Below are 26,946 nucleotides of genomic sequence, written 5' to 3' on the forward strand. Positions count from 1 at the left end.
TGTATTACACCTGTGTGTACAGATATTACGCCAGTGTTATACACGGTATTACACCCAGTGTTATACACGGAGTATTACACCCAGTGTTATACACGGTGTATTACACCCAGTGTTATACACGGTGTATTACACCCAGTGTTATACACGGTGTATTACACCCAGTGTTATACACGGTGTATTACACCCAGTGTTATACACGGTGTATTACACCCAGTGTTATACACGGTGTATTACACCCAGTGTTATAGTCAGTCAAATATTGTTCAACTTTTAAGCCTAAAGTAATGTATCTCTTGGTTTTTTTTATTCTTGGTGACTAGGTCCTGAAGTTACACTTAAACTGTTACAGGACATTATAACATTAACAAGACCTTGTCCCTCGTGACAGTAACTCAACTGGAAAAGTGGAAGGTTGCCTGATGCGCGACTACAACTACACAGCTGCTGCTGAGTTGGGGTACTCCAGCACCATGGTCAACCTGTCAGCCCTCAGCCCCAACAATGATGGTCTCCTCGCATGCACCTCACGACAGTTTAACTTGTCGCAGTACGACTCCACCATCGTCACAGAGGTACTGTCATTATTTATTGACTGTCATGTTATGGTATCACTCCTCTTTATCAAGAATTTGCCACTAGTCAAATAAGAGAAGAGGCTTGATGGTGAAATCATAAAGAAACAAACCACCTGCCACTAGTGGTCACAACAACAAACAGGGTAAACACTGTAATTACTAATGACATATTCAGTATTATTACCGTTTCGGTCATCCAGCGATTTTTAGGATTTTAAGTTTTGGACAATTAGACACTGAGACACTTTTCTTATATGCAGGGTATAGCATTTCTTCCATTCGTGAATACTTTCAGAAAAAATCACAATAAATTGTTGGGAAATCGTCGTATTTTTTCTTAGTTCTTGTTTTTGTTAACACAGTCTAAGAGAACTCCTGTGTGTTCGTTTGTTGGTTACTATGCTGCATTACGCATGCCCTAGAGTTGATTGGACCAATCACAGCTCGGTATAGGCCCCCCCCCCCGCCATTATCCCCTTGAATTTGAATTTAGTTCCAAGAGGTCTGTGGAGGGATCTCGAGGAGTGGATGAAGTGATCTGGCAACAAGTCCGCCTACTTCAAGAAGTACTTGGCACACTACTTGTTTACCACGTACTTCAGCGAAGACAGGCTTCTGCATCAGTTCATCATCACTCTCAGCAAGGTCTACTCCCAGCAATCGGAGAGACAGCGGCCAGTGCGACAAGTATATGACAAGGAAGAGTAATCCGAAGGCCCCCAACTCCGAGTCTTCTGAGTCTAATTAAGGTAACCACACAGGTGGATAGGTTAGGATAGGTTAGGTTAGGTTAGGTTAGGTTAGGATAGGTTAGGTTAGGTTAGGATAGGTTAGGTTTGGTTAGGTTAAGTTTTGGATTATTCTTACCTTCATTTCTATTGCGAATTACTACTTTGTGTGATTTTCCCCCACCCAAAACCCCTGGTTCCCACTGGGGGTTCCACATTATCGTTGGATAAGGGAGGGGAGTAGCTGAAAAAGTTTTGATTAGCGGTAGAATTGAAGGTTAAAATCGTTCAAAATACATCAAAAACCACCGGAAAAACATAATTTCAATTTCCAACAAACAACTTAGAATCAATAAAGAGGATATAGATATAGTTCTTATAATATCTGAGCAGGATAGGACTCGGAGCAACGGATTCAAGTTGGATAAGTTTAGGTTTAGGAGGCAGATAGGAAGAAACTGGTTCACAAATAGGGTGGTGGACGAGTGGAACAAGCTTAGCGACTTTGTAGTAAGTGCGGGAACTCTGGAAAGTTTCAAAAGGAAGCTGGATAGATTCATGGATGATAGAGAGTGGTAGAAACTCTCGACAGTAGCTGCCATGCACAGGCCAACCGGGCTATTGCAGACTCCTTATTTTCTTATGTTCTTATGTTCTTATAATTGTTGTTACTTATTTTGTTTCATAATTCAGGTAGTAGCTGCTTTACGTGGGTGAAATATTTGTACACTTCCTCTATTAATTATTTCCTTATTTATTGGTGCCATTGTTGTTCATACTCATTCTTTGCTTATATAATCCTACCATTTTTAGTGCTAAATTGGTATGACTCACTATTCTTCTCATTCTTCCAAGTTGGGCAGTGCTTGTCAAAGGAGGCGTGTTCTTGCTTACAGGAAGTACACTTAAGCTTGCTAGCTTGAGTGTGAATATTTACCTGTGTGCATGTTTGTGTATCACTGTATGTGTGCCTTATGTGTGAGTGCATGGGCGTGTTATGTATGTGAATGTGTGTGTGTGTTTGCCATTCTAACTCTTGTCCTATTTAACTGTCCTTCTTTATCATTCTTTAGTCTTTATCACTTGTCTGTTTGTCTGTTCTGTGAGGAAAATGAAGGAAGCCACGAGGATGTTGAAAATTCCTCAAGGGGGGAATGGAGTGAAAAAGGTTGAGAACCACTGCCCTAGACCCATTAATCAGACTTACGTTCTGAAATAACAGCTGTAGTTAACAGAACAGGATCGTGTAGACACTCCTTGTTACCTCTGGCTGACAGTTGAAGGTGACATTTAATGTAAACTCACTGTGTGAAAACATCCAAGAAAACTATTCTTTATACTGTACAAATTAGGTTAGGACTGAGAAATACTAATTTATAACAATTAACAACTATTATATTTACTCAGTTCATCAATCTTAATCTCACAATATTGCTCTTCCTCCATTCACAGCAACATCACTTAATATTCACCCTAAATGCTGGTGAGTAAATTTATACCAAAATGCAGGATATACAATGGATGAAACAAGATTACAATCACTTTCCTAATCTCACATTCACACTCTGTATTCACCCCTGGAGAAAGAGAACATCTCCCCATAAACAAACAATACATATTTTGCAATCAGAATGTTAACTCAAAAATTGTTTGTATAAGTACGTAATATTATATAACTGCAAAATATTATAAATTACATTTAACCAATATAATTCACATTAAATACCAAAAATAAAGTAATTTCAAAGGACATACATCTTTGATATCTTTCATAGATAACCAAACCGCTCTTGCAATGGTGACTGAGATAAAAAGAACAGACAACACACATCTTAGTATATTAATGGTTTAACGGTATGTAACATATGTAACAGTGCCTATCTCAGAAACCATTGATTTGTGCCAGAAATGAAGGTCAAATTCATTCATAACACAACAAAAACCACTGGAAAAACATAGTTTCGACTTTGATTTCATATAGTGGCAACAAGTGAAAATTTACCCTGAATAAACCTCATATTAACTCGAACTATATATAAATCATATTGAGGAGGAATCATATACTGCATAATTTCTTAATATAATAAAATTAGAGAACGTATATGCAAAGACAAGTAAAAGAACAAATGAAATAGAAAAAACACAGCCTAAATTAACCTAAACCCTAAACTCAGCCTTACCATATACTTGAACAGTACAAAAGTATAAACCAATTATCTCCATATACATATATCCTGAGTCTAGCAGTGTTTCTCAAACTAGGGGAAGGGGGTCACGGCAAGATTCTGGGGGGGCCATGGCAGGTTAGTGTAAGTAGTGTATGTTTGGAGAAAATGTGGAAACTCTGATTCAACTTTTTTTTTGTTACTTTGCCTTGTTAGGGGAGAAATCTTTTTTTTTTATTTTTTTTTTGTCATTGTGTGTAATCATAATACCCGTACGGTACAGTTTTGATATTTACACAGTATGGTGCAGCAGCTAGTTTTTCATTTCCAACGGATTCGCTCAGATTGCACGATTCTAGTTCCTGTTCAGACAAATTCCTTGATCTCAGAACGATTCTGCTGCCAGAGACTCTATAAAGACAAATCTCTGACTGTATTCTGGTGCTCAATGTTTCAATCATATCCAAAAGTTAGTGAGATCGCACTTGGAGTCCTCTTGCCATTTTCTACTACTTATTTATGTGAATAAAAGCTGAAACCGGTTACATGTGGACCCAGACATGAGATGTGCTTTATCAGTGACTCAACCTCGAATCAGTCGACTGACTGAAAGGAAACAATGCCATCCATCCCATTGAACTGTAGCAAAATATGCATTCTGTTTGATGATTGAAAACATTAAAATAAAGGAAGAGAACCAAAACAGTTTATTTTCACCATTATTTGTGAGGGGCTTGGGAGAGAACTGAAGGGGGCCATGTTGAGAGTTCCTCATGGGGGGAATAAAGTGAACAAGTTTGAGAAACACTGAGCTCGACCAACTGTATCACACTTGGTCCTCACCCTCACACCAGCCAGGCTCATCTGCCTCTGCACTGGTGGACCAGTGACACACACAGTGCTGATACCATGTTGCAAATTATCTTTATTTTACCTAACTAATGCGCAACATTAGGCCGATTTATTTAATACATTCTTATTCTAGATTAATATATATAACATATTTAACAACAATTGAATTAAGAAACAAATATAAAATAAATTCCCTCCTACTCAACAAGCAGGGTAATTATCTCTGAACAGGTTGGGTAATTATCTCTGAACAGGCAGGGTAATTATCTCTGAACAGGCAGGGTAATTATCTCTGAACAGGCAGGGTAATTATCTCTGAACAGGTAGGGTAATTATCTCTGAACAGGTAGGGTAATTATCTCTGAACAGGTAGGGTAATTATCTCTGAAGGTGAGGTAATTATCTGAACAGGTAGAGGTAATTATCCTCTGAACAGGGTAGGGTAATTATCTCTGAACAGGCAGGGTAATTATCTCTGAACAGGCAGGGTAATTATCTCTGAACAGGCAGGGTAATTATCTCTGAACAGGGGTAATTATCTCTGAACAGGTAGGGTAATTATCTCTGAACAGGTAGGGTATCAGGTAGGGTAATTATCTCTGAACAGGCAGGGTAATTATCTCTGAACAGGTACTCTGAACAGGGTAGGAACAGTAATTATCTCTGAACAGGTAGGTAATCTCTGAACAGGTAGGGTAATTATCTCTGAACAGGTAGGGTAATTATCTCTGAACAGGTAGGGTAATTATCTCTGAACAGGTAGGGTAATTATCTCTGAACAGGGAGGGTAATTATCTCTGTACAGGGAGGGTAATTATCTCTGAACAGGGAGGGTAATTATCTCTGTACAGGGAGGGTAATTATCTCTGAACAAGCAGGGTAATTATCTCTGAACAGGTAGGGTAATTATCTCTGAGCAGGTAGGGAAATTATCTCTGAACAGGGAGGGTAATTATCTCTGTACAGGGAGGGTAATTATCTCTGAACAGGGAGGGTAATTATCTCTGTACAGGGAGGGTAATTATCTCTGAACAAGCAGGGTAATTATCTCTGAACAGGTAGGGTAATTATCTCTGAACCGGCAGGGTAATTATCTCTGAACAGGTAGGGTAATTATCTCTAAATCCAATATACATTCGGTGCCACATAACAGTCAGGATGAGGAATGATAGTGTAACGTCACGTTTCAATAATATAACTTCCCCTGGTTCTAAGCAAATCAATTGAGATCCCATGTTATCCGTGTTTAATGGAGATAATCTACTAACCCCTTGTGTATGGGCTCTTCTCTGAGCTTAATAAAATTAACTGGCGTTAGCCAAATAAAATATTAAATGTAGCATCCTTGTAGTGAAAGGGCTAAGTTAGTCACTATCTATCTTTATGCTGTTAAGTATCATGCTATTTCTCTGCAAATATTTTTAAATTTTGAAACTGAAAAGTTACAGAATAACACACAGAAGTCACCACATTATTATAGGTGCAGTAAGGATTTTTAAACATTTATCTTGCTTTGTATTGGGATAGTGTTCATTGTTTCACCTGGGGTCACAGTCATCAATGTTTCTACTTTAAACAAAAGAGAAAGCAAAGGAAAGCTGCAATCTAGCAAATATTTTTTGGGTCAAATCTTAAGATCAACAGCTGTAGCTACAATGAACGTCCCTGAAATAAGCTTCTCTGAGATCGTTATGCCAAGGCATACTTTCGTATTATAATTTTGTAAACTATGTGTATTGACTGTTTTCTATCCCAAGCAGCAGTTATTTGGGTAAATTTAGTGAAATTTTCGTGTATATATTGATGTATTAATCATGTAAGAATATTCTAGAATGTACTGCATCATTTTTGTTATGATTTACTTATTATAGTAAACCTCGATCAGAGTAGAATGTTCTAGACTCTGCCAGGCGTCTCTGGGTGATTCTGGAGTGCCCGAGAAGTGTCTGATGAGGCGTATATAAAGAGCAGCAAGAAGGCAAGGAGGGGGTCGATCGCTTCTGTTCAGAGTGTAAAGGTTAAGCCTAGCAGAACAACTGAAGACAATTGTGTGCAAGTATTGTGGAATTTTTTTAATCAATATAAAATGAGAAGAATAATGAATTGTACACTGGTAGAGTATTGACTATATATTCGAAGTGTGGAGTCAAGCCTCGGTTCAGCCCATCCCGAAGAAGGGTAGAGGTACTGTACATGCGTAATTATTATGCTGACTACGTACTTACTGTACTTGTCATGCAGACTGTGTAAAATGTACTTAGTCGTTACCATGTCAGCAGTGTTTATGATAGTTAACATGGGCAATTACTGCTGCCTGGCCACAGACGTTTCTTCCAGTTGATTTAATTATTTATGGACAGTATCCACCAGTCAGCTCGGTAATCTTGCTGGCTTATCCTTTTTCAGTAAGTACAGTAATATGACTGGGTAAGTGCACCTGCAGCTATCTGTTATGTGTGCTTGACGGGCTGTGCTACATTATTGTTATACCATTATTATATCAACCTTCACTGATGCCAACTCATGCTTACATGATACTCATGTATTTCAGATGTACTCCATGGAGCAATCCTAAAATGCCTCATATATTATTATTATTATTATTATTATTATTATTAGTAGTAGTAGTAGTAGTAGTAGTAGTAGTAGTAGTAGTAGTAGTAGTAATAGTATTAATTACCTTTGATTGTATTAGTTTTGTTACTGAAAAAAACGGGTTTTTTTAACCCCACTTCAGGACCTACTGTTCTCGAGTGTATAACACCACATTTTCACGTGTATATGATGTGTAAAGAACACATACTATCTTCTCTAAAAGTGCGTATACCTTCACAAAATCAGGTAACTGTGCCTGTAGTGTGTATAACACACCACACCATTAGGCTCTGTATAATACCACTGCAGGAGGGGGGGGGGGTTGATGACGTTTTGTCAAGTTTGTGTTAATACCAAGTATCATATTATTGGTACAACAACAACAAAAAAGATGATGAGAGAAGAAATAAGTGGTAGCTAATGGAATGTTACAAGAAAAATTAGATACTGATGTTGTGCTGTTGTACATATTTTCAGTGGGACCTTGTATGTGAGCGTCGGGCGCTGTATGCCACCACCCAGGCCGTAAGCCAAATCGGCACTTTCCTTGCCAGCCTCGTGTGTGGCTACCTCCTAGACGCGTAAGTTTTACCCAAAAGTTTTGTAAGAATAAGAATTCCCCACTATAATTTTAAGAAAATTAATTTGACAAAACTCACTTGCATTTGAGAGAATATATTTTTTTAATTTTGAATATAATTTTGTATGTTATTTCACTCCGGATTTAGTAATAACTTTAATTATAAAAGGGGGGGGGGGTGGAGTTGCAGCAAGTACGTTCCTGGGATTGATGTTCGGGCCTATCTTAAGAGATGCGTGACGAGTAGTGAGGGAATCAATCACCTTGCTCACCCACCCAGCTAGTGGTGTGAAAACATCATATACTTGGCACATTTTTGTGGCAAGTCTATAAACAAGTTCTTACATTAGAACTGGACAAAATTCTCTTGTTACAAACTCAACTTCTGTCAGTAGCTAAACACAAAAGATGCTCACTGAGAAACTGTTCGTCGAGCTCACCACGGCATGTTAAAGAAATGGATTTACAAATATTTGTCCATTCATTGACATTCATCACACGCCACAATCGTATCCTAGAAGGATAAGACTGAAAGACTGACTTATATGGATAGGCTGCCCAGAATTATAATGTGGAATATGAATAGCCATTTCCAGATAAGCATTGTAATGGCCTACTGAGTTAGTTGACAAATTATTGTGCACATGAGGAAACTGTTATACAGTAACTACTACTCACTGTGGAAGAAAAGTTTGATAGTGGGTCACATACGAGGTAATTATGCCTACCGCAAGGAGCACGTGACCGCTTTCACCTCCACAAACCTTAGGTCAGGAGGCGATCGCTGTTTCCACTTGACCGCGACACTTCTATGTTTTACTTTTTACTTTTATCCTCTTCGTCACTGATTGGCTCGTTAGCCGGTGGTCGGTCACGTCTCTGTTACACACTGTTGGCAAGAACTGGGCATGCACTAGCTCCTGAATATATCTGAACCTGCTCCAGTGTTGGTCGAGTCTGGTCTTGAAAGAGCTCACACTCAGTGCCGCCACAACACACACAGGTAGATTGTTCCAAGAGTTCACAATTCTCACTCCGAAAAAGTTTACCCTCACAGTTTTCTGGACTTGTGGCTTCTTCAACCTTGAACTCTGACCCCTTGTGGGGAGGCGACCGCCAACTCCAGGCATGAACACTAGACTGAGTAGTGCCCTTTGAGATGTTTATACACCTCAGTTAGGTTACCCTTTGCCCGTCTGTAATATAAGCTAAGCAGTTGCAGGCGCTGTAATCTCTCTGGATAACTGAGGTGCCGTAGTGCAGGCACCAGTCTGGTGGCCCTCCGTTGGACATTTTCTATCAACTGCCAGTCTCTAGCATATCTCGAGGACCAGACGAGGTGACAGTACTCCAGACGGGGAAGCACTTAACTCTAGCAGATCGTTACGAGGGACGGACCTTCTTATAAGACCTAATAGTTTGCTTGCTTGATTTGCCTTCTCACAATGGCCCGAGAACTTCAGTTCATTGTCAGCATACACACCCAGGTTCTTTTCAAATTCGAACTCTATTAATGCAGTTTCTTCATCCCGTTTGACATGTGATGCGCCTCCCTACGTTGGTACTACCCAGGTGCACCGTGACATTAATCTTAGCAACCATTTCTTCGACAACTCTTAAAGCTCACAGATTTTTCTGTGGCTCTCCACAGCCTGTTTGGTTATGTTTGTATGGAGGAGTATATAGCTTCCAGCATGTCATTTATGAAACAAACAAACAACAACGGGCCCAGTACACTGCCCTGTATTTGGTTTTGAGCTCCTATTGTACGCCATTACTACCTATATAAAACATATTAATTTGTTAGGTGAATTTTATTTAGTGTATGTGTTGAAATTACATTATATAGGAGCTTATTGTAGACGATATTATATGACAAACAAATAAGTATATAAATAAATAAGACCTTTTATTGTAATAAAAATTTAGTGGACAATTATTTGTAATGTTGACAATCGTGAAACTGGAGATTAGCTTTTACTGTAATGGATACATAACCAAATATATTCTACAAAACATATATCAAATTATTGTTGAAAAAAATACAATCACTAGTACACACTCACGCAGTACATACGTCCACTAGTACACACTCACGCAGTACATACGTCCACTAGTACACACTCACGCAGTACATACGTCCACTAGTACACATCGTAACACACGTATGATAAAACTTGACAAAATGACGAGAAGCACTAAGATTGAAACACAGACTAGCTAAGGTATATCCCTGTGTACAGCATTATAGACAAAGTACAAGAGAAATCAAATAACTACATACTATAAAAATAATAAGAGTTTCAACTTACTGTTTAGCAGGATAGCCAGCTGTTGAAGTTGTTGCCACTGCACCACACTTTTGGAGATGACTGACTCGGACTGAAGTGGCCTGGTCACTGGTGTCTGTGAGTAGTCTGGACAGCTTGAATCTTGATCTCCAACTAATCAAGTTGTTCAAGGTTACTATTTGCCTGGCGGCTGGCGGCTCTGGCCGCTGGCCAGTCTCAGTGGGATTATGTTATGCGAGGTCAAACTTCAGAGGTCAGGTAACCTTGCCTCATCCCGACAAAGGCAGGGAAGGGGCGGCTCAGCCGCCCTGGCAGTAAGGGAGGGGAGGGGATGGTGGGGTTGGGAGAAGGGTTCCTCAGATGTCAGCCTTCAGGTCACTGCTCGACAGTTCTCCTGGCCGCTAAAGGACAGGACCCGGGTTAGTTCCTCCGGGGGGTTAACGAATAATATTAAAAAAGAAAACACAGTCGGCTACCGTCTACCTACCCTCGCCTCCCTCCGACCCCCCCACCCTTCTAACATCCTGCTCCGACCCTCCACGGCTCCACCACAGTGTCCACCACAGTTTTCCCTTCATTTTTAATTTTATCCAAGTTTGCCCTGAATTTGTGGCGCCCCCAGATGTTGGCGCCCAAGGCGATCGCCTAGTTCGCCTAGTGGGTAGCGCCGGCCCTGCCCCTCGTACTGTACTTCCCGTTTCTATGCTTTACTTCTCTCTCCTCTCCTTTCCCAGGACAAAGTCATTGGCCACTTTACTTCATTATCATCATCATCATCATCGGATTTAGTGGATCGCTTCCGTTCATAGAGTAAAGAATAAGTCTAGCAGAACAACTGAAGACAATTGTTGTGCAAGTATTGTGGAATTGTTGTGATTAATATAAAGTAAAAAGATTAGGAAATTGTACACTGGTAGTGTGTTGACTATATATTCGAAGTGTGGAGTCAAGCTGTGAAGACATAACCCTGTTAGCAGTGTTGTGAAGAATTACTGTTTATTTAAGAAGACTACAGTGCACAAGCGTGTTTCTGTGACCTGGTGGAAATCTACCTGTCTGTTGTTTGTCTGTACACTGATACCGATCGTCGGGGAATTACCGGAGACTGGCTGCCCCAGCCAATGGTAATTCGACAACACTTGTGAGATATCCACTGCTTCTGTACATACGACCCTAGCCGCTGGTAACCAGCGGTGGAAGCTGGGTAAGCGGTAAAAGGAGGATTATCGTAACAATACATTTAACCATAATTTTGAGTTCGAAATAGTTGGAACATAAAAACTCTGTAGGTGAAGGTACATTTGTAATAGAGTTCTATCGCTCATAATTTTAAATTACAGATGGACTAATGTACAGTAATTACTTAAGTTGTTTAAGTACAGAAATACGATTATAAAATCTACATCAAAAGTAGTCAACCTAGTGAACGTAGGGTTTGTGTACAAAGTTCTCCTAAAGCTACTGGATATTTTGGTGACGATGGTTAGGAGCATGAAGGAAAGGTAGGAGCATGAAGGAAAGGTAGGAGCATGATCCTTCTCTAGTTCACATCACAGCCACCTCGTCACAGCCCACCTCCACCTCGTCACAGCCCACCTCCACCTCGTCACAGCCCACCTCCACCTCGTCACAGCCCACCTCCACCTCGTCACAGCCCACCTCCACCTCGTCACAGTCCACCTCATCACAGCCACCTCCACATCATCACAGCCCACCTCCACATCATCACAGCCCACCTCCACATCATCACAGCCCACCTCCACCTCATCACAGCCCACCTCCACCTCATCACAGCCCACCTCCACATCATCACAGCCCACCTCCACATCATCACAGCCCACCTCCACATCATCACAGCCCACCTCACATCATCACAGCCCACCTCCACCTCATCACAGCCCACCTCCACCTCATCACAGCCCACCTCCACCTCATCACAGCCCACCTCCACCTCATCACAGCCCACCTCCACCTCATCACAGCCCACCTCCACCTCATCACAGCCCACCTCCACATCATCACAGCCCACCTCCACATCATCACAGCCCACCTCCACATCATCACAGCCCACCTCCACATCATCACAGCCCACCTCCACCTCATCACAGCCCACCTCCACATCATCACAGCCCACCTCCACATCATCGCAGCCCACCTCCACATCATCACAGCATATTTATCCTTAAAATTCTCTTACGTAAACAGACCCACAAGTAGTGGCTTTTCCCTTCAATTGTTAACTCTCACTTAGCGGTCAAAAGAAGGTTATATCCCAGTTCCTCCGCCCACCCACCCCCTCCCCTCTCCTTTGCTCCACCACTGTCGAAAGACCAATTTTAATCTCGCAGTGTAATTAACCGAACAGTTTCACTGATGAAGACTCCCGAGGGATGAAGGATTTGAAGGCGTCCCTAGGCTTTGTTTATGGAGACATAGAGTATGTAAGTAGTAGTAGGCCATATCCCTGTATCCTGTCCATTGAACTTCCTCAGATCATTAGCATGTTTATGGCAAAGGACATCCCTATCCATTTATCAACCGGTTTCCTCTGAGAAGCCGAGTTACAGTGTGCCTTTAAGGGTGCATGGCCGCTCCTGTCTACTAGCTGCCAAATGTATGCCTACATTTATGATAACTATTTACGATTTTTCAGTTTACGATAATAAATAATTCGCCTCTATTTATATATTGTTTACTTCGATTTTTTTTTTGGGGGGGGGGGAAGGGGGGAGGTTGGGTAGAAAGCGAACGTTAAATATGTTCCTGTTTGATTAGCTGAAGCACGTTATAGTGAAATTGTTTACAAACCAACCGAGTCTTTCAAATCAACCCCACTCTATTGTATAAATCTCATGTAAATTCGTAAGGTGTTAAGCGATTTGCCCTTCTGGTATTTAGAGGTGTTATTAAAGTGACCAGCAAGTGAAATGAGAAACAGCATTACCTCCAGTGGTAAGAGACGCGGCAAAGCTGCCACTTTACTGTAGATGTTTCGTGGGAAGTGAGAGGGCGTAGTGAGGCTAGTGAAGAGGCGATGGCCATCAGTAGACTTTTGGGTCTCTCAGCCAACTGTGGTAATTGTTTATCATATTACTCTTTTGTCTTTCATTAAATTGTTGCCCATTTATACTGCAGTTTCCATTTTCATGCATGCAGATACTAGGCAAAGTGTCATTTTTTGATAGGTTGATTTTTTCAAGAACATATCACCCAATTTATAATGATAATCAAATGAAAAATGCTATTCGATTTACGATTATGTTTAGAATATGATTTTCACGTAACTATCGTAAATCGGAATATATTTGTAAGCCATGGCCCAGGGCCCAGATTCACTAACGGGCTACGAACTTCATAAGCATTTAAGGAATTCATATCTCCTGCGGAGGTGATGATGCACTGAAGAGTTGTGAAGTCCATAAGTCGATATATGACCCCAACTTTGCTGCTCTTGTAAGACCGAAGAAGTGTAATTTTTCCCATCAGAGGAGAAATATACCAAAGGCTTACAGATGTGTGGCCTATAAACTGTTACTTGTCACACATACAGAATTAAAGACACAGAAATATGAGAATATTTGTATTTCAGTGACTTGCTGAGTGTGAATCTAACCACAATGTGTTCATTTTTGCACTTAGTGTAGCGAACTGCCTCGTTATGTATGTTTAAATGCATGAATCCTGTGCAAAGAGAATTTAATCTGTTTATTGTTGTTTTTTATGTATATGTGTAAGTAGATAAAAAATTGGAAGTCGAAAATGTATGACGCCCTTGTCATTATCAATTTCATAATCTGGCTCCCATCCTAAAGTAGTTGATCAGCCTTAGTGTAGACTCTCCATTTTGTCACTGGCAGAGGACTGATGTATGTAAGCCTTCAGCAGCTACTAAAATTGGAAACCAGAGGACAGCCAGAATGCAACAGTTTAGTCACAGGCATATATCAGGTCTTCTGTCCGTGAGTTTACAATGATCTAAAAAACAAGCAAGCATTGGTATAAAACGATTATTTATTTCATTACCCTGAAAAACAGTAATCTAAAATAAATTATTATGCAACAGACGCTTCAAGCAAGATAGACGGTAAATTGATGTAAAGTATCCCATTTTCTAAGTGGGATGAAAGGTAATCCTTGGCTCCTCAGCCCTCCTGTCTTTGGTGTCAACCAAGCTCCATAGATTGCCCGGTCAACTCATCTGTGAACGAAAGCACGTTTATCCACGCGCATGACGTTACCTGACACATACAGGTCGCACCTGTGACCTGTGTCTAGACTCGAGTGGATCGTCGTTCAGAGAAGGTCAACGGGTCAATCTACCACCTTGTATTCCATTTGACCGTTTCTAATCTACTGTGTTTCTAAAATAATGTGATAAAGCGAAACATACCTAATAATTGTGCAGTATCTGGATGTTATTCAAGCAGACAGAAAGGTGAGGTTTAGCATTATCGCTTCCCCCCCAAAAAAGGAAATGAAACAAAAGTGGATTTATCTCTGTACGGTGAACATGTCTTAAAACCTGGAAAAGGAGTTGTTTAAGAGCTTGCAGCAGATGTGGCCCAGTATGTAGATTTGCTGTTGCATGTCGCCTGTTTTTTTTAGGATGCGTTCTTTAAATCACAAAATCAGCTCAGTAAGAAAGCATAGTTATAAAAATGATGTCATCCCTGTAAAATAATGTAACAGTACTTATAACATGAATCCAATCTTTTACTTACATTATAGGCTTCATGTCTCCTGTGTATATATTAAAATTTATAACATAAACTCCAGTACACTCACAGATTAACTTCAGTTTATCTTGTACATTTAATTGAATTTAGATAATAAAATATCTATTTCCCCCCCCCCCTAATAAAAACAGTCGGTCACGCCCTTATTTGGCATGCAAATCCAAGCTGGTGATGGGCTGACTGGACGGTCTGACGTCAGCTAAGCTCCGCCTAACTGCGCTTAAGAAGGCCTGGTAATCTATGGCTCTTGGAGTCAACAGCTGTTTCGTAAGAGGACCCACTGAGACCTCAGTTATATCTGAAAGGAAGAGATTTTTATCAACTCTGCCACTTTATCTGTAACAAATGGACTGTCACCAAAACACTGGTTGTTTGTCAACAAAAGTCACCCAAATAATTTATATCATAAATGATATTACTGACAGTTCTGTGAAATTTCACTGCAACACTACCTTACATTATTAATAAAGATGAGGTGGTCTCTAAATTGTTTAAGAGGCCATTGTCTCTTAAAACTTTGCATTGAAATTGTCCCGTAAATAAATATGGCCGTAACATGTTGACAGGATCGGGCGGAGGAAGACAGTGATGATCAGCAGCGTATTGTCCGTGGTCGTGAGTTTCGTCACCGTGGCTTCGCCCAACGTGGAGACTTACATCGTCTTCAAATTTCTATTCCAGGTGGTCGACTTTGGCTGCTACCTGGGGTGTATGCTTGTCGGTAAGTGGAAATGTTCCCTTCTGTAACAAAATAACTATGGTTTGATATATGAACAGTAGTGGAATTGGATGTGATAAATGCACTGACCACTGCTCTGTACTGGATAAACTTAACGAAGCACACACATGCAAGTGAAGTGAGAAAATAATTGTGTTATGTTTCTTTTTTTTAGTGTGGCCTGATACACATGTTATGAACCCTATTACATAATATACATTAGTGTGGGAATAATGCAATAATTTAGCACACATTATAGTTATGTACTAACCATGAATGAATATTATAGCCAATGATACATCCTGTACCCACACCAAGAACAATAAAGTGAAGTGAACGCAGCTACTTTTGATGAAATCCCCTGCCACTGTTTATGAAATTAATAGAGATGCACTAATTACCAGAAATTTTAATAAAGAAGTAAATTTTCAATAATTTTTTACATACGCTAAAACAAGAGTATTATAATTGTATTGTAAGCAAGTAAAAATTTAATAGCTAGATGTCGGTGATGCGCAACAAGAGTTTGTACAATTAGGCTTTTTTGCGGGGGGGGGGGGGTGTTACCAGTCCATCTCCAGACCATTGTGACTGGTGGTAACCAAGTTGTTACGACCCTTCTCCTTTCACCACTTACCCAGCTTCCACCACTGTTTACCAGCGGCTAGGGTCGCTTGTACAGAAGCGGCGGATATCTCACAAGTGTTGTCGAATTACCCTGGCTGTCCCGACGATCGGTATCGGTCTACAGGCAAACAACAGGCGGGTAGATTTCCACCAGGTCACAGAAACACACTTGTACACTGTAGTCTCCTTTAATAAACACTGATTCGTCACAACACTGTTAACAGGGTAATAGCTTCACAGCTGGACTTCTCACTTCGAATATACAGTATACTGTAGTCGGCACACTACCAGTGCACAATTCCATAGTCTTTTCACTTTATATTAATCACAACAATTCCACAATACTTGTACAACAATTATCTTCAGTTGTTCTGTTAGGAATATTCTTAACACTGAACGGAAGCGATCGACTGACCCTAGCCTGTTGTTGTTGTTGAGATTGTCGGACTGTAGTCCGACACGGGCCTTTGCCTGTAGGTGGCCCGTTTGGTGGTTCAGGCTGGAGCTCTTGGAGCAGCCAGACAGGATTTGGGATTGGGGATTGAGGTTGTCCTGCCTGCCGATATGAAAGGATACTGCAGGTTTGCAAGTGTGAGCGGACACTCGGTCAGTGAACGTTTACCACCAACGTGGTCAGTTTCGGAGTGGCGCGCCCCCCGAACTGGGGTCCGCACTTGCTGAGGGAGGATACGTCCTAAGCTATCTGGGTGGTGGGTATCGTGTGATGACCCGGAGAAGGTGGTGAATGCGGTTTGTTTGGGCCTTTCGGGTTAGAGTGGCCGCTGGTGTTGTGTGTTCTTCTTGGTAGTTTCGAATTCTGTTTCGGAGACTTTGTGTGACTTCGCAGTCGAGGAGATAGTGTTCCAGTGGGTTGGTAGCTGGCTCCTGACAGTAGATGCATTCCCTGATGACATTTTCGATCGTCTGCCAGGAGCACTTGTACCCTAGTCGTAGTCGATGAAGGCTAACTTGGGTTTGTCTTGGTGTTTTCTTGTCCGCGAGTATTGGTTCCCCTTTTGTAGCCACCAGTTACCATTTGGCTGATTGGGAACCAACGTTGAATGCGTCAAGGAAGCTCTTTTGGATGTGGAGCTTGGTAGTCTTTCTGAGGTGGTTCCTGATCTGTTGCACGCTTGCTGCAACTTGAATGTGTACGCTTCTAGAAAGTGAGGCTGCCTTCGCTGCTTCGTCAGCCATGTCATTTCCCCCGATCCCTACATGACTGGGAATCCAGTGTAAGACGACTGGGTGGTTTTGTCTTTGGAAGTCCTGTAGCTGTGCGAGGATCAAGGTTATGATGTGGACGTTGTCTCTTGGTTGACTGTGTTGCAGCGCCTGAATGGCCGTTTTCGAGTCCTTGTGAATTATGATGGACTTGTTGTGTTGTGTTGCAGCGTGTTGTAGGACCTTTGAGATTGCTACCAACTCTGTTTGTAGGGTGGAGCAGTCATTAGAATGTCTCCATAGGAGGGTCTGACCTTGGGTGTAGAAGGCCACTCCGGATCTATGATGTTTTGCGTCCACCGAGCCGTCTGTGAAGTATGGTGCTGTATCAGCAGGTGTGTCGGTGGCAATGGCTTCCTGGCTTCCTGAGTTATTCTTTTGAGGTCCTCCTTCTGGAGGTTGACTTTGCTATCACCTAGTTCGGTGATTTTGAATGTGGCTGGTAGAGGGCTCCATGGTGGTGGAACTACATAATGCCTGTCTCGTATGTCTTGGTTGTTCTTGACGAGTGTTGTCAGGGTTGTAACGAGCAAGATGGTTGTCCGCCGGTCGTTTGCTTGTTCGCGACCCCCCACTAGGGAGGGGGGGTAGACGGAGGTGAGAACGTCGCTGCCGCCTCGACACACATCAGACACTACCCAGCCAGCACTACAGCTGCACTTCCCCGCAGTTCGTTTAAATTCTGGTTGTGTTCTCATCATAGGTCCTGGACTCGTGGGCTGTTTCCCCAGACCTTCACAAATCGACTGTCAATCTCTGGACACCTACCCCAGCAACTACGGCGGCTGCCACGTCATTGCCACTTCTTCCATGCCCTATTGCCCTATCCACCGTCCATGCCCTGGTGTCTCTCCTGTTTAGCAAGACAATTGCCCGCCGGCGCCAAGTGAGGAAGCTGCCTTGACATCCCCCGAGAGCGGATCACTGCTTTACGAAACCTTCCACCGGGCCACCACCGTAGGAAATATTCTATATATTGTTTGATTCTCGTAATTGTTTGACTCCATTAATTGTTGACTCCCGTAATTGTTTGTCTCCAGTAATTGTTGACTACCTTAATTGTTGACTCCATTAATTGTTTGATTCTCTTAATTGTTTGACTCTTTAATTGTTTGACTCCCGTAATTGTTATTTGATATTTGTGTGAGTGGTGTCAGTTTTGTGTTATTTTCTTAGTAAAGAGATGTCAATCTCCAACTGTTGTTTGTTATCCCTCGGAAGACCGTGGTTCTTGACTTTCCTCCTATAAGATCCTGATTAGGCTGGCAAAGGATTTCTATCCCTAAGTCCCAGGCCTTTACGAGTGTTTCTACTTGCAGGTGCCCGGTGACCTTGCTTGCCTCGTGCGACCAGGTGGCCCCTCGCACTCTGTGGTCGAGGTGGAGGGAGGCACTGATTCGCGTTTTGGCAGCTGTAGGCTTATCTGATCTACAGATTTTAGCGAGGAGACCGGCTGTCACCTGCTTGACTCGTACTGCCAGGGGTGATAGTTCAGTTTCCATTTGCAAATTGCAAATTCTGGTCCATATGGGTGGGCCGAGCATGGTCCTGAGAGCATTATTTTGGATAACTTCTGGCTTAGCTATCTGGTCTTCTCTCAGTTCAATGAGTGCTGGAGCACTGTAATCTACCAGCGAACTCATGGCGGCCGTGTACTGCAGTAGGCTTTGAGCACGTGTATGTTCGCTCCTGCAGTTGTGCTGGTGAGCGACCTCATTATGTTGTGTCTGCTCTTCGTCCTGTGCCTGAGATACTCGAGTTGCGGCTTGAAAGTGAGTTTCTGGTCGAACCAAATTCCAAGACACTGGTGGGTGTTGGTCCAGACTACCGGCGTGTTTTGTATGGAGAGCATCATGTCTGGTGTGTCTGTGCAGATGGCCATCGCTTTCGACTTGGCTGAATTTAACTTGAGTCCAAGTCAGTTGCACTCCTCTTCTACAAGATGGAGTGCGTGTTGCGTGTTGACTAGTCTGTTTGCTCCTCTTACTATGAGCTGTAAGTCGTCTGCATAGCAGAAGAGCTTGGCTGTTTGTCTGAAAGGAAGTCTGACTAGATTTTCCATCAGGACATTGAATAGCGTTGGACTGAGGATGCCTCCTTGTGGGGTTTCATTTTCGTGGACCCTGTAGCTTGACGTTGCCCCGTGAAAGCGTACTCTTGCTTCTCTCTGTGTAAGGTAGTTCTGGATCCACCCCAGCAACCTTCCTTTGGCTCCTTTTTCGGCGAGCTTCGTTATAATGGACAGTGGATTTGCGAGTTCGAAGGCCTTCTCCAAGTCGAGGAAGACCACCAAAGCTGATTTATTGTCCAATGTGCTGAGTATCTCAGCAATGTTGTTGCTTGTGCCGGTGTTCTCGGTGTAAACAAAAATGTGAGGGTGTGGGCTGCCGACTTTCCACTTGAATCCGTCTGTTGAGAGCCATTCTTTCTCCCGTCTTCGCTATGCAGCTGAAGAGGGAGATGGGTCTTGGTTTGTCTGGTTCTCTGGGCTTCGGAATGGGCTGTATATCTGCCTTCTTCCATTCCGGTGGAAGTCTCTGTGCTATCCACGAAGCATTGATGACTTGTAGCAAAGCCTCGTGCCCGGCTTCACCGGCATGAGAAAACATGGAGCAGGTTATCCTGTCGGCCCCTGGTGCTGTGTCCTTGCTTCGTTTTAGCGACTTCTGGAGTTCTTGCTGGTTGAAAGGTCTGTCGGTGTCATCTTCACCATTGCAGGCCTCTTCGATCATCTGGAGTCTGACTTGTCGCAGACGCCGTTGTGTCTCCTCCACGTGTCTCGGGAGGTTTTTCGTTGCTGCTCTGTCGGAGAAGAGTTTTGCAAGTCTCTCGGCTTCCTCTTCTGGGTTGGGATGGGTTGGTGGTGGTGGTGTTGCCTTCCCAGATGCCCTTCGGATCTGGGCCCACATTTTGCCGAGGGAGGTGTGCTCGTTCAGCTCGGAGCACCACTTGATCCAGCTTACGCTTTTGATTTCTTCCTTCTCTTCCCTCGTATCCTTGACTATGTCTTGCAGGAGATGTCTGTTTGTGTCCAGGGGATATCTTCTGTAGTTTCTTCGGGCCATGTTAACTCTATGGTTGAGTTTTTTCACCCTGGGACAGTAGTACCAGTAATCCGTGTACTGTCTTGATGTGGGTTTTGTTTTTGGAATAGCCTCTTCTGCCGCTTGGTGAAACGCCTCGACCAATTATTTGTGGAGGGTTGTCTCGTCCACGGGTGCTGTACCAGCCCGCTGTGATTTGGCGCGCCACTAAGCCAGGTGTTTCCTATAGAGTTCCCAGTCTGCCTTTTGGGTATTGTATCTCCAACTCGGCACGGGTGGAGTGGGGAGTTTGTTCACCTTCAGTGTTGTTAGGGTGGCAAATTGGTCGCTGGTCAGCGTGGGGTGTAGCTGCCATGAGGCCGAAGGCTGTAGTGCACTGGAGACAAAGGTTAGATCTAGCCTTCCTCCCCTAATGTGGGTGGGCTCTCCGGTGTTTAGAAGGGCGATCTCGGATGTGTCTTGAAAAGTGGTGTATAGGTGTAGGCCGTCTTCATTTGTGGGGCTTACCGAGCTTAGGAAGGGATGCTGTGCATTGAAATCCCCTCCTAAGAGTGTGGCGTGGTCAGCGGCCGAAGCGAATAATTGAGTCACCTCCAGTGAGCCCCTTGGGTTCTTGTAGATGTTGTGGACAGTTATTTCCCGTTCTTGGAGAGTTACTTTGACGGCCTGTGTCTCAATGTTTTACCCACATGGCAAATGCTGCATGACCTCGAAGGAGGGTATGCTCGACTTGACCAAGATCATACATCCTCTTGTCGACGCCCGCATGAAATGCCTCCTGTATGTCTTGTAACCACTGAATTTGAAACAGTGGTGTTCTTGTAGAAGTGTTTCTTGTAGCAGTATAATGTCAAGCTTGTCCTTGGCTGCTGCTTCTTGCAGGAGGTGTTTCTCGTTTTCCATGCTTTGAGCATTCCATGAAAGGATGGTCAGGGTGCTGGTGTTTTCCACCACCGTTTCATAGAGGACTTCTTGTATTTCTCAATGGATATGTTCATGTCTGATTCCGACTGGATCAGGTTCATATCCTCTTGTTCTGTGGTGGTTTTTACCTTCTGGGCCGTGGTTCGGTTCAGGGGAGCTGAAATGTCCAGTTTTTTTCTGGGAGCTGACGATATCTTTGGTTCCCCGGTGGACTTCTTTCGGTGTAGAGTGTACCTCGGCTGTCACTTGTGTGGGGGCCGGCATGGTGTCCTCCACTGAGGTGGCTGGAGCTGTGGCGGCTTGCCCGAGGACGCTCCCCATGAGTATTTGGAGCTGTGTAGGTTGGATCTTGTGGCCCAGTAGTCCGGCTAGGCCCTCCGCGAAGGTTGTCAGTACCTTGGCTAGGTCTGATACGTGTATCATTCCTTCTGGTGCCTTGGTGTGTGCTTGTTTTGTCCTTTTCGCAGTTGTTCTCGTTGCCTGCTGCTTGGGGGGCTGAGGTGTGGCCGTAGGGAGGCCAGGAAAGTGGGCTGCACTTTGTGTGTTGACCGGTTGAGGGGGTTGGCTTTGTTGTTTTTGCCTTTGGGTTTCCCACACGAAGGTTCTTGGTGGGGCTGGTGTGCTAGCGGTGGGGGCCGGTCTTGCTGCTGGTCGGTCTATCTGGACCCTCTTTGTCCTCTCGGAGCATCCAGGGTTCCAGGCGTGGTGTTTGCCCTCGCAGTTGGCACACTTGGGGGCAATTTTTTCCCCATTCTTCAATTTGGTGAGGCAGGAGTGTGTGCCGTGCTTCTGCGCTTAGACGGCGCAGATTTCCTTGTACGTGCACCTCGTCTGATGGTGCCCGTATTTCTGGCATCTGAAGCACCGCAGGGGCTCCGGAATGAAGGGCCTCACTTCGTAAATCCCCCAGGTTTTGAGGTCTATGGTGCTGGGGAGTGGACCATAGTGCGTTATGAGCACTTGTTTTGTGGTGGCCGTCTTGTCGGTCGGGGGAGAGCATCTCTCGGCTTTTAGGATCTTCGGGTGGTTCTCCAGGGGTTCGAGGGGTAGCTCCTTTGGGTACCGGAGGACTACCGACTTCATCAGTTTCTGGACGGGGTCCAGCTTGGTTGATGCAACGGTGGTGGTGTTTTTCAGGTAAGTGTCGAGGGTGGTGGCGGAGTCCTTGTCTCTGGGGTGAATAATCATCTCCCCCTTTAGGTTGGACCGCACTGAGAACTTGGCCAGTGGATTTTGTTTCTCCATCTCTGTGATGGCGCCATATGTCATTTTCGTGTCCGTTTTCGAGATCCGAAATTTTGGCAGTGTCGTTGTGGGTGAGCTGGTGGTGGTGATGGGTGCCTTTTGGGCTGCTTGACGGATTTCGTTTCCCGAAAAAGCACGTCGGCGTTTTTTGTTTTCAACCTTCGTCCAGTTGTCGTCCTCAGTGGCGGTGGCAGTGGTGGTGGAGTTGTTGGGGCCAGTGGCAGTGGTGTGGCTGGTATTGTTCTTGGTTTTCAGGGCTTCGTGGAAGGCCCGCAGCTGGTCCGCTTTCTCTGTGCGGAGCCTGTCGTGGTTCGGGTCGTCGGGTTGGCGGTTCAGGCGGGGGTTGCGGACAGGAGGGCGTACGCATTCCATAACCGGTGGTTAAGTGTTGTTTTCTTCTTCTTTGGGGCTTTCTGTTGTTCAGAGCCTACCTATTCAGGTTGAGTAAGTAGCAGGGGAATTTCAACACTCCCCACAGGCACTTGATGGCCGGGTGGTCGTAGAGTGGTTCCTGAGCTTCTCTCCCGGAGCCCCGTTGGGGAAGCCTACTTCCTAGTGTATGTGACTGCTCACTTATAGACGTGAGCTAAGTGTGCCTATTGGGGAAGGATGAGGATTGCTACCCTCTTTCCAGGTGGACCCGCACGATCACGGTTTTCCTGGAAAGATTCTGCAGAGGGATGGGTTCTTGCTCCAATCCCTTTTCGTGTTCACAATCTCCTGGGAGGGAGGTGAACAGTTACAGGGAGGACCGCAGGACGAATACACTTTTGAGGGTGCAGGTCCCTAGGCCAGAGCGAAAAAAGGAAAAATAGCAGTAGAAGGAAAAGAGCTCAAACCACGTCAGGAATATCACGCTGTAGCTGCTCTCCAGCTGGAGTGTGGGTCACTCACACCACCAGTGGGGAGGGCAAACTAATGCTCGATAGACCGAAAACGCTCGTGAGATGTTGTCGACGATGTCAGTGGTGGATGGTCTGGTCAGGAAAGTTGGCCAACAATGGCAGCAGAGAGAGGGCGGTCTTCACAGCTCCGGGTCCGGCAGTCGAGAGTGTGGACCCTAGTCTGCTCGCAGGTGCTTATATTGTATACCTCATCAGACCCCCCTCGATCATTCTAGTACCATCCACAAACGCATGGGAGATTCTAGAACGTTTTACCCTGATCGAGGTTTACAATAATAAGTAAATCAAAACAAAAATGTTGCAATACATTCTAGAATATTCTTAAGTAATTAATACATCAATATATAGACGAATATTTCACTAAATTTGCCAAAATAACTGCTGCATGGGACAGAAAACAACCAAACACCTAGTATACAAAATTATAATACGAAATTATGCCTTGGCATAACATAGTCAATCGCCACGCCATTGTGATTATGCTCAAAATAATTGATAAAAAACTATATTTAATCTGTGGCAACTGTCAGCTGACTCATGGGTGACCTGGCGGATGACGATTTAATCTTCAGTTGGTAGAATATCTGAGGTTCCTCTCTGCTGTAACGCATTTTATTTTTCGAGCATAAACTCCTATTATGCTGCGTAAAGGTTATGAGAAGACAGCAATATACTGTTTGCATCGGTACAATATACAGTGAAGCCTCTACCAATGTTTGATGAAGTAAACGTCTTAAAGACATTGTTGTTGTATTTTTTGAGTCTCCGTTCACCTACCCCATCGTCCCCATTGTAATTTATAGAACAACATATTGTAAAAGTGAAATTTCGCTGTAATTATAATTATCGGTCCTAATCTCACGAAATACCGAGGGTCTACTGTACAGCATATGCATATTGTATATATAAATTATTTATAATTACCGATACACAGATTTGGGTTTTACTCCACTGGCCCGTGACGATGAAAAGATTGGAGACCACTGAATTCTACATGATTCCTGTGTCCGCAATCGTGTGATGAATATGGTGGATTTCCGTGTTAGAGGGATATTACCGAGCCAGTGTTTGGCCATTACCCCTTTTAGGTGTTGCGTCTTTCCTAACTTTGTCTGTGGGTGATAAGTGAGTTACTTCATCGAGCATTTGGTTGTATGGCGAAGTATAACAAGTTGTAACTGGTACCTCCTCAGTGCCTTCACCTTTGGGTGGGGGAGAGGTGTAGAGAACACGGTTGGGATTGTCTAAGAAGACTGAAGATATCCCACTCCCATTGGAGACCATTTACTAGTCAAAATTGTCTTAATTTTTACATTGAGAAAGACTCCTGGACACTTGGAACTGAATCACACTAGCATTCCCAGCAATGTGGCTAAACTGTTCTGTAAAAACGTGATTCAACAATCTGATATGACACTTCTCTTGTCTAGAGTGTTTCATGCACTGAAGGCCTTAGGTAGTCTTACAGCCATTCTTTAACTATAATAGCTAAGCAAATTGACCCATAATCTTAAATTTAAGGATTACCATTATTCAGAAATGAAGGTGAAACTTAAAGAGAGATTTCTCATCAACTACAGTACTGTTGACCTGAAGGATGCCTAGTGCCACTCACAGACACATGAGACAGTTTTTAAGTATTAGCATGGGGAAATTTTTACCAACTTAATAAGCCTTTTTTCGGGGTGCAGGAAGTTCTGAAAATTTTTCACCAAGCCTCGTGCAGCTACACTTTTTTGTCATACATTTGCAGATGACTGTCATATTCCGGGTAAATCTGGGGAGTAAGTTAATCGTCAAATGAAATATGATATTTGCCGTAGAAAGAATAATATGCGTGGCACCTCGACTCATCCCAATTCCTTTAGGACATGAGTAAACCTCGGATTACCCCCAGGTGCCATGGCTGAAAGGTTTTCACATATTAACGGTTCACTTTTATTGACTCTTTTATAAAATAGGTTCTCAGGATCAAATACAACTCATGTCTTTGAAGCGTTTTACATTCAAAAAAACTCTAATGTTGAACGATTTTTCTGTGCATATTCACTATTGTTTGTATTACATAACCTGAGCCCGACTGATGGAACAGGTATACAGTTACAAGTGTACATACTAGACAAGTTGGAGGCATACTTACCAAGCTCAGAAAGCCAAACAGATGCAGACTATAGAGAAACTCAGCCAGGGAGCAAAGTGGAGTTAAAAGAGAATTAAATGATCACATGTCCTGCTCAGCAGTATGGTTTACAAAGCATAAATAGTAATATGGGATTTGTCTTATGGATCACTAAGAGAGACACTTTACTCCCAACAGCTATGGAACTGTGCTCACCGTCACAAAGGAACTATGTGTGCTCACTTTACCTGCTTCCCTGGGCTGTTGGGTACATGATGGTGCCAGGTGTATCTTACTTGGTGCAGTCCTGGAGGTGGCTACAAGTGGTCTTCTCGATACCCGTCTTCTACTACCTTGTCTTGATTTGGTGAGTTTCCAGGTATCTCATACTATTATAAGTTTGGTAGTTTGTATCATTACTTGGCTGGCTACTTGTAAGTGTACTGTACATTCTTCCTGGGTCTCACTCCATAATTTAATCTTGCCACTTAAAGGGGCTAGTTTATTGTGCACCCCATACTCATCCTGTGAGCGGTAGCACAAAAGGATTACAGAATAAAGGTCATTAAGAGCGTGTGTGACAGACCCCAATGATCAGGATGTTATGGCAGTCAATGTTACATTATATTTCAAAATAAATTCTTTGTTTAGTTCTGTACATAGAGGGTGACTTATCGCAACTGCGTGAGTACAGCAGTGTGAGGCAATATGTCTGGCCGCACACTTTATTATTCACATTTGCATGAGAGATATTCAAGCACATTTTGTGTTTAATTCTATACATGGTAAATGATATAGCAACTTAATGCTATATGTTACCTATCTTGCCATTAGAGATAAATTGTTGTGCCATTTCACACAGTGTGCTTGGGCCTGTCCCTAAAAGGTTCTATCTTCACTCAGTCAAGGACGTAGTGTTTAAGTGTGTGGCCATATGTTTGACCACACACTTTACATTTAGTTTTGTTCACATCTGCTTGAGGAACAAACTGTCAGAGATACTATTATCCTAACCTTAGTCTAGCGGTTACAACATCTTGTAATGTAGAGATCTTGTTACTTTGTACCATTTAAATGTTTCACTGATACATCGCATCATTACAAAAACAATGGATTGACTATTTCCCGTTTGCACTTGTTTGCTTGCGTGAATTTCATTTACAAGTTCTTTCCTGATTACAGCTTTAAATGTTCTTTTTGACAGACCCAAATTGTATCCAACAGTGTCTTTGTAAGACGCGAGTTAGGCGAGGGCATCAACTCTCTCATGCTTTTTTGAGGACTATGTGAGAGTTGATCCACAAAAAATTTGATCTTGACATCCTTGTCATCCACGTACGCATATTTGTGTCTGGTTTCAGAGACAAGCGCGTGACAACTTAAGTTGAAGGTGTCAAGGGAGAGTAGTGAGGATAGAGAATCAGTGATGATGGGACTGTCGGTGACAGTAGTTTCAATAACTTTAATGGCTGTGAGTATGGCAACTAATTTAGTTTGTAGAGTGGCAGTATGTTAGAGATAAATACTTTGTATAATTAATCTCTTAGGCGGATATGTCGGTATTGTGATATCGAAGGGAACTGTCCGCCAGGGTAGAAGGAAGTGCTGTTGTGTCTCA

General features: G+C 43.2%; 1 protein-coding gene across 1 annotated transcript in view; it reads left to right on the forward strand.

The window, feature by feature from the left end:
* The first annotated feature begins 391 nt into the window (after positions 1-391).
* Positions 392-26,946, forward strand: part of LOC121860017 (organic cation transporter protein-like) — a 93,783-nt gene continuing 67,228 nt past the window's right edge. Inside the window, exons 1-4 of the mRNA XM_042357031.1 lie at positions 392-572; positions 7,393-7,496; positions 15,089-15,243; positions 25,527-25,695. Coding sequence (XP_042212965.1) covers positions 420-572; positions 7,393-7,496; positions 15,089-15,243; positions 25,527-25,695 — 581 coding nt within the window. The 5' untranslated portion in view covers positions 392-419. The remainder of the gene's footprint in view (positions 573-7,392; positions 7,497-15,088; positions 15,244-25,526; positions 25,696-26,946) is intronic.

Source organism: Homarus americanus, unplaced genomic scaffold (assembly GCF_018991925.1).
Source record: "Homarus americanus isolate GMGI-L3 unplaced genomic scaffold, GMGI_Hamer_2.0 scaffold824, whole genome shotgun sequence".
Classification (NCBI taxonomy): domain Eukaryota; kingdom Metazoa; phylum Arthropoda; class Malacostraca; order Decapoda; family Nephropidae; genus Homarus; species Homarus americanus.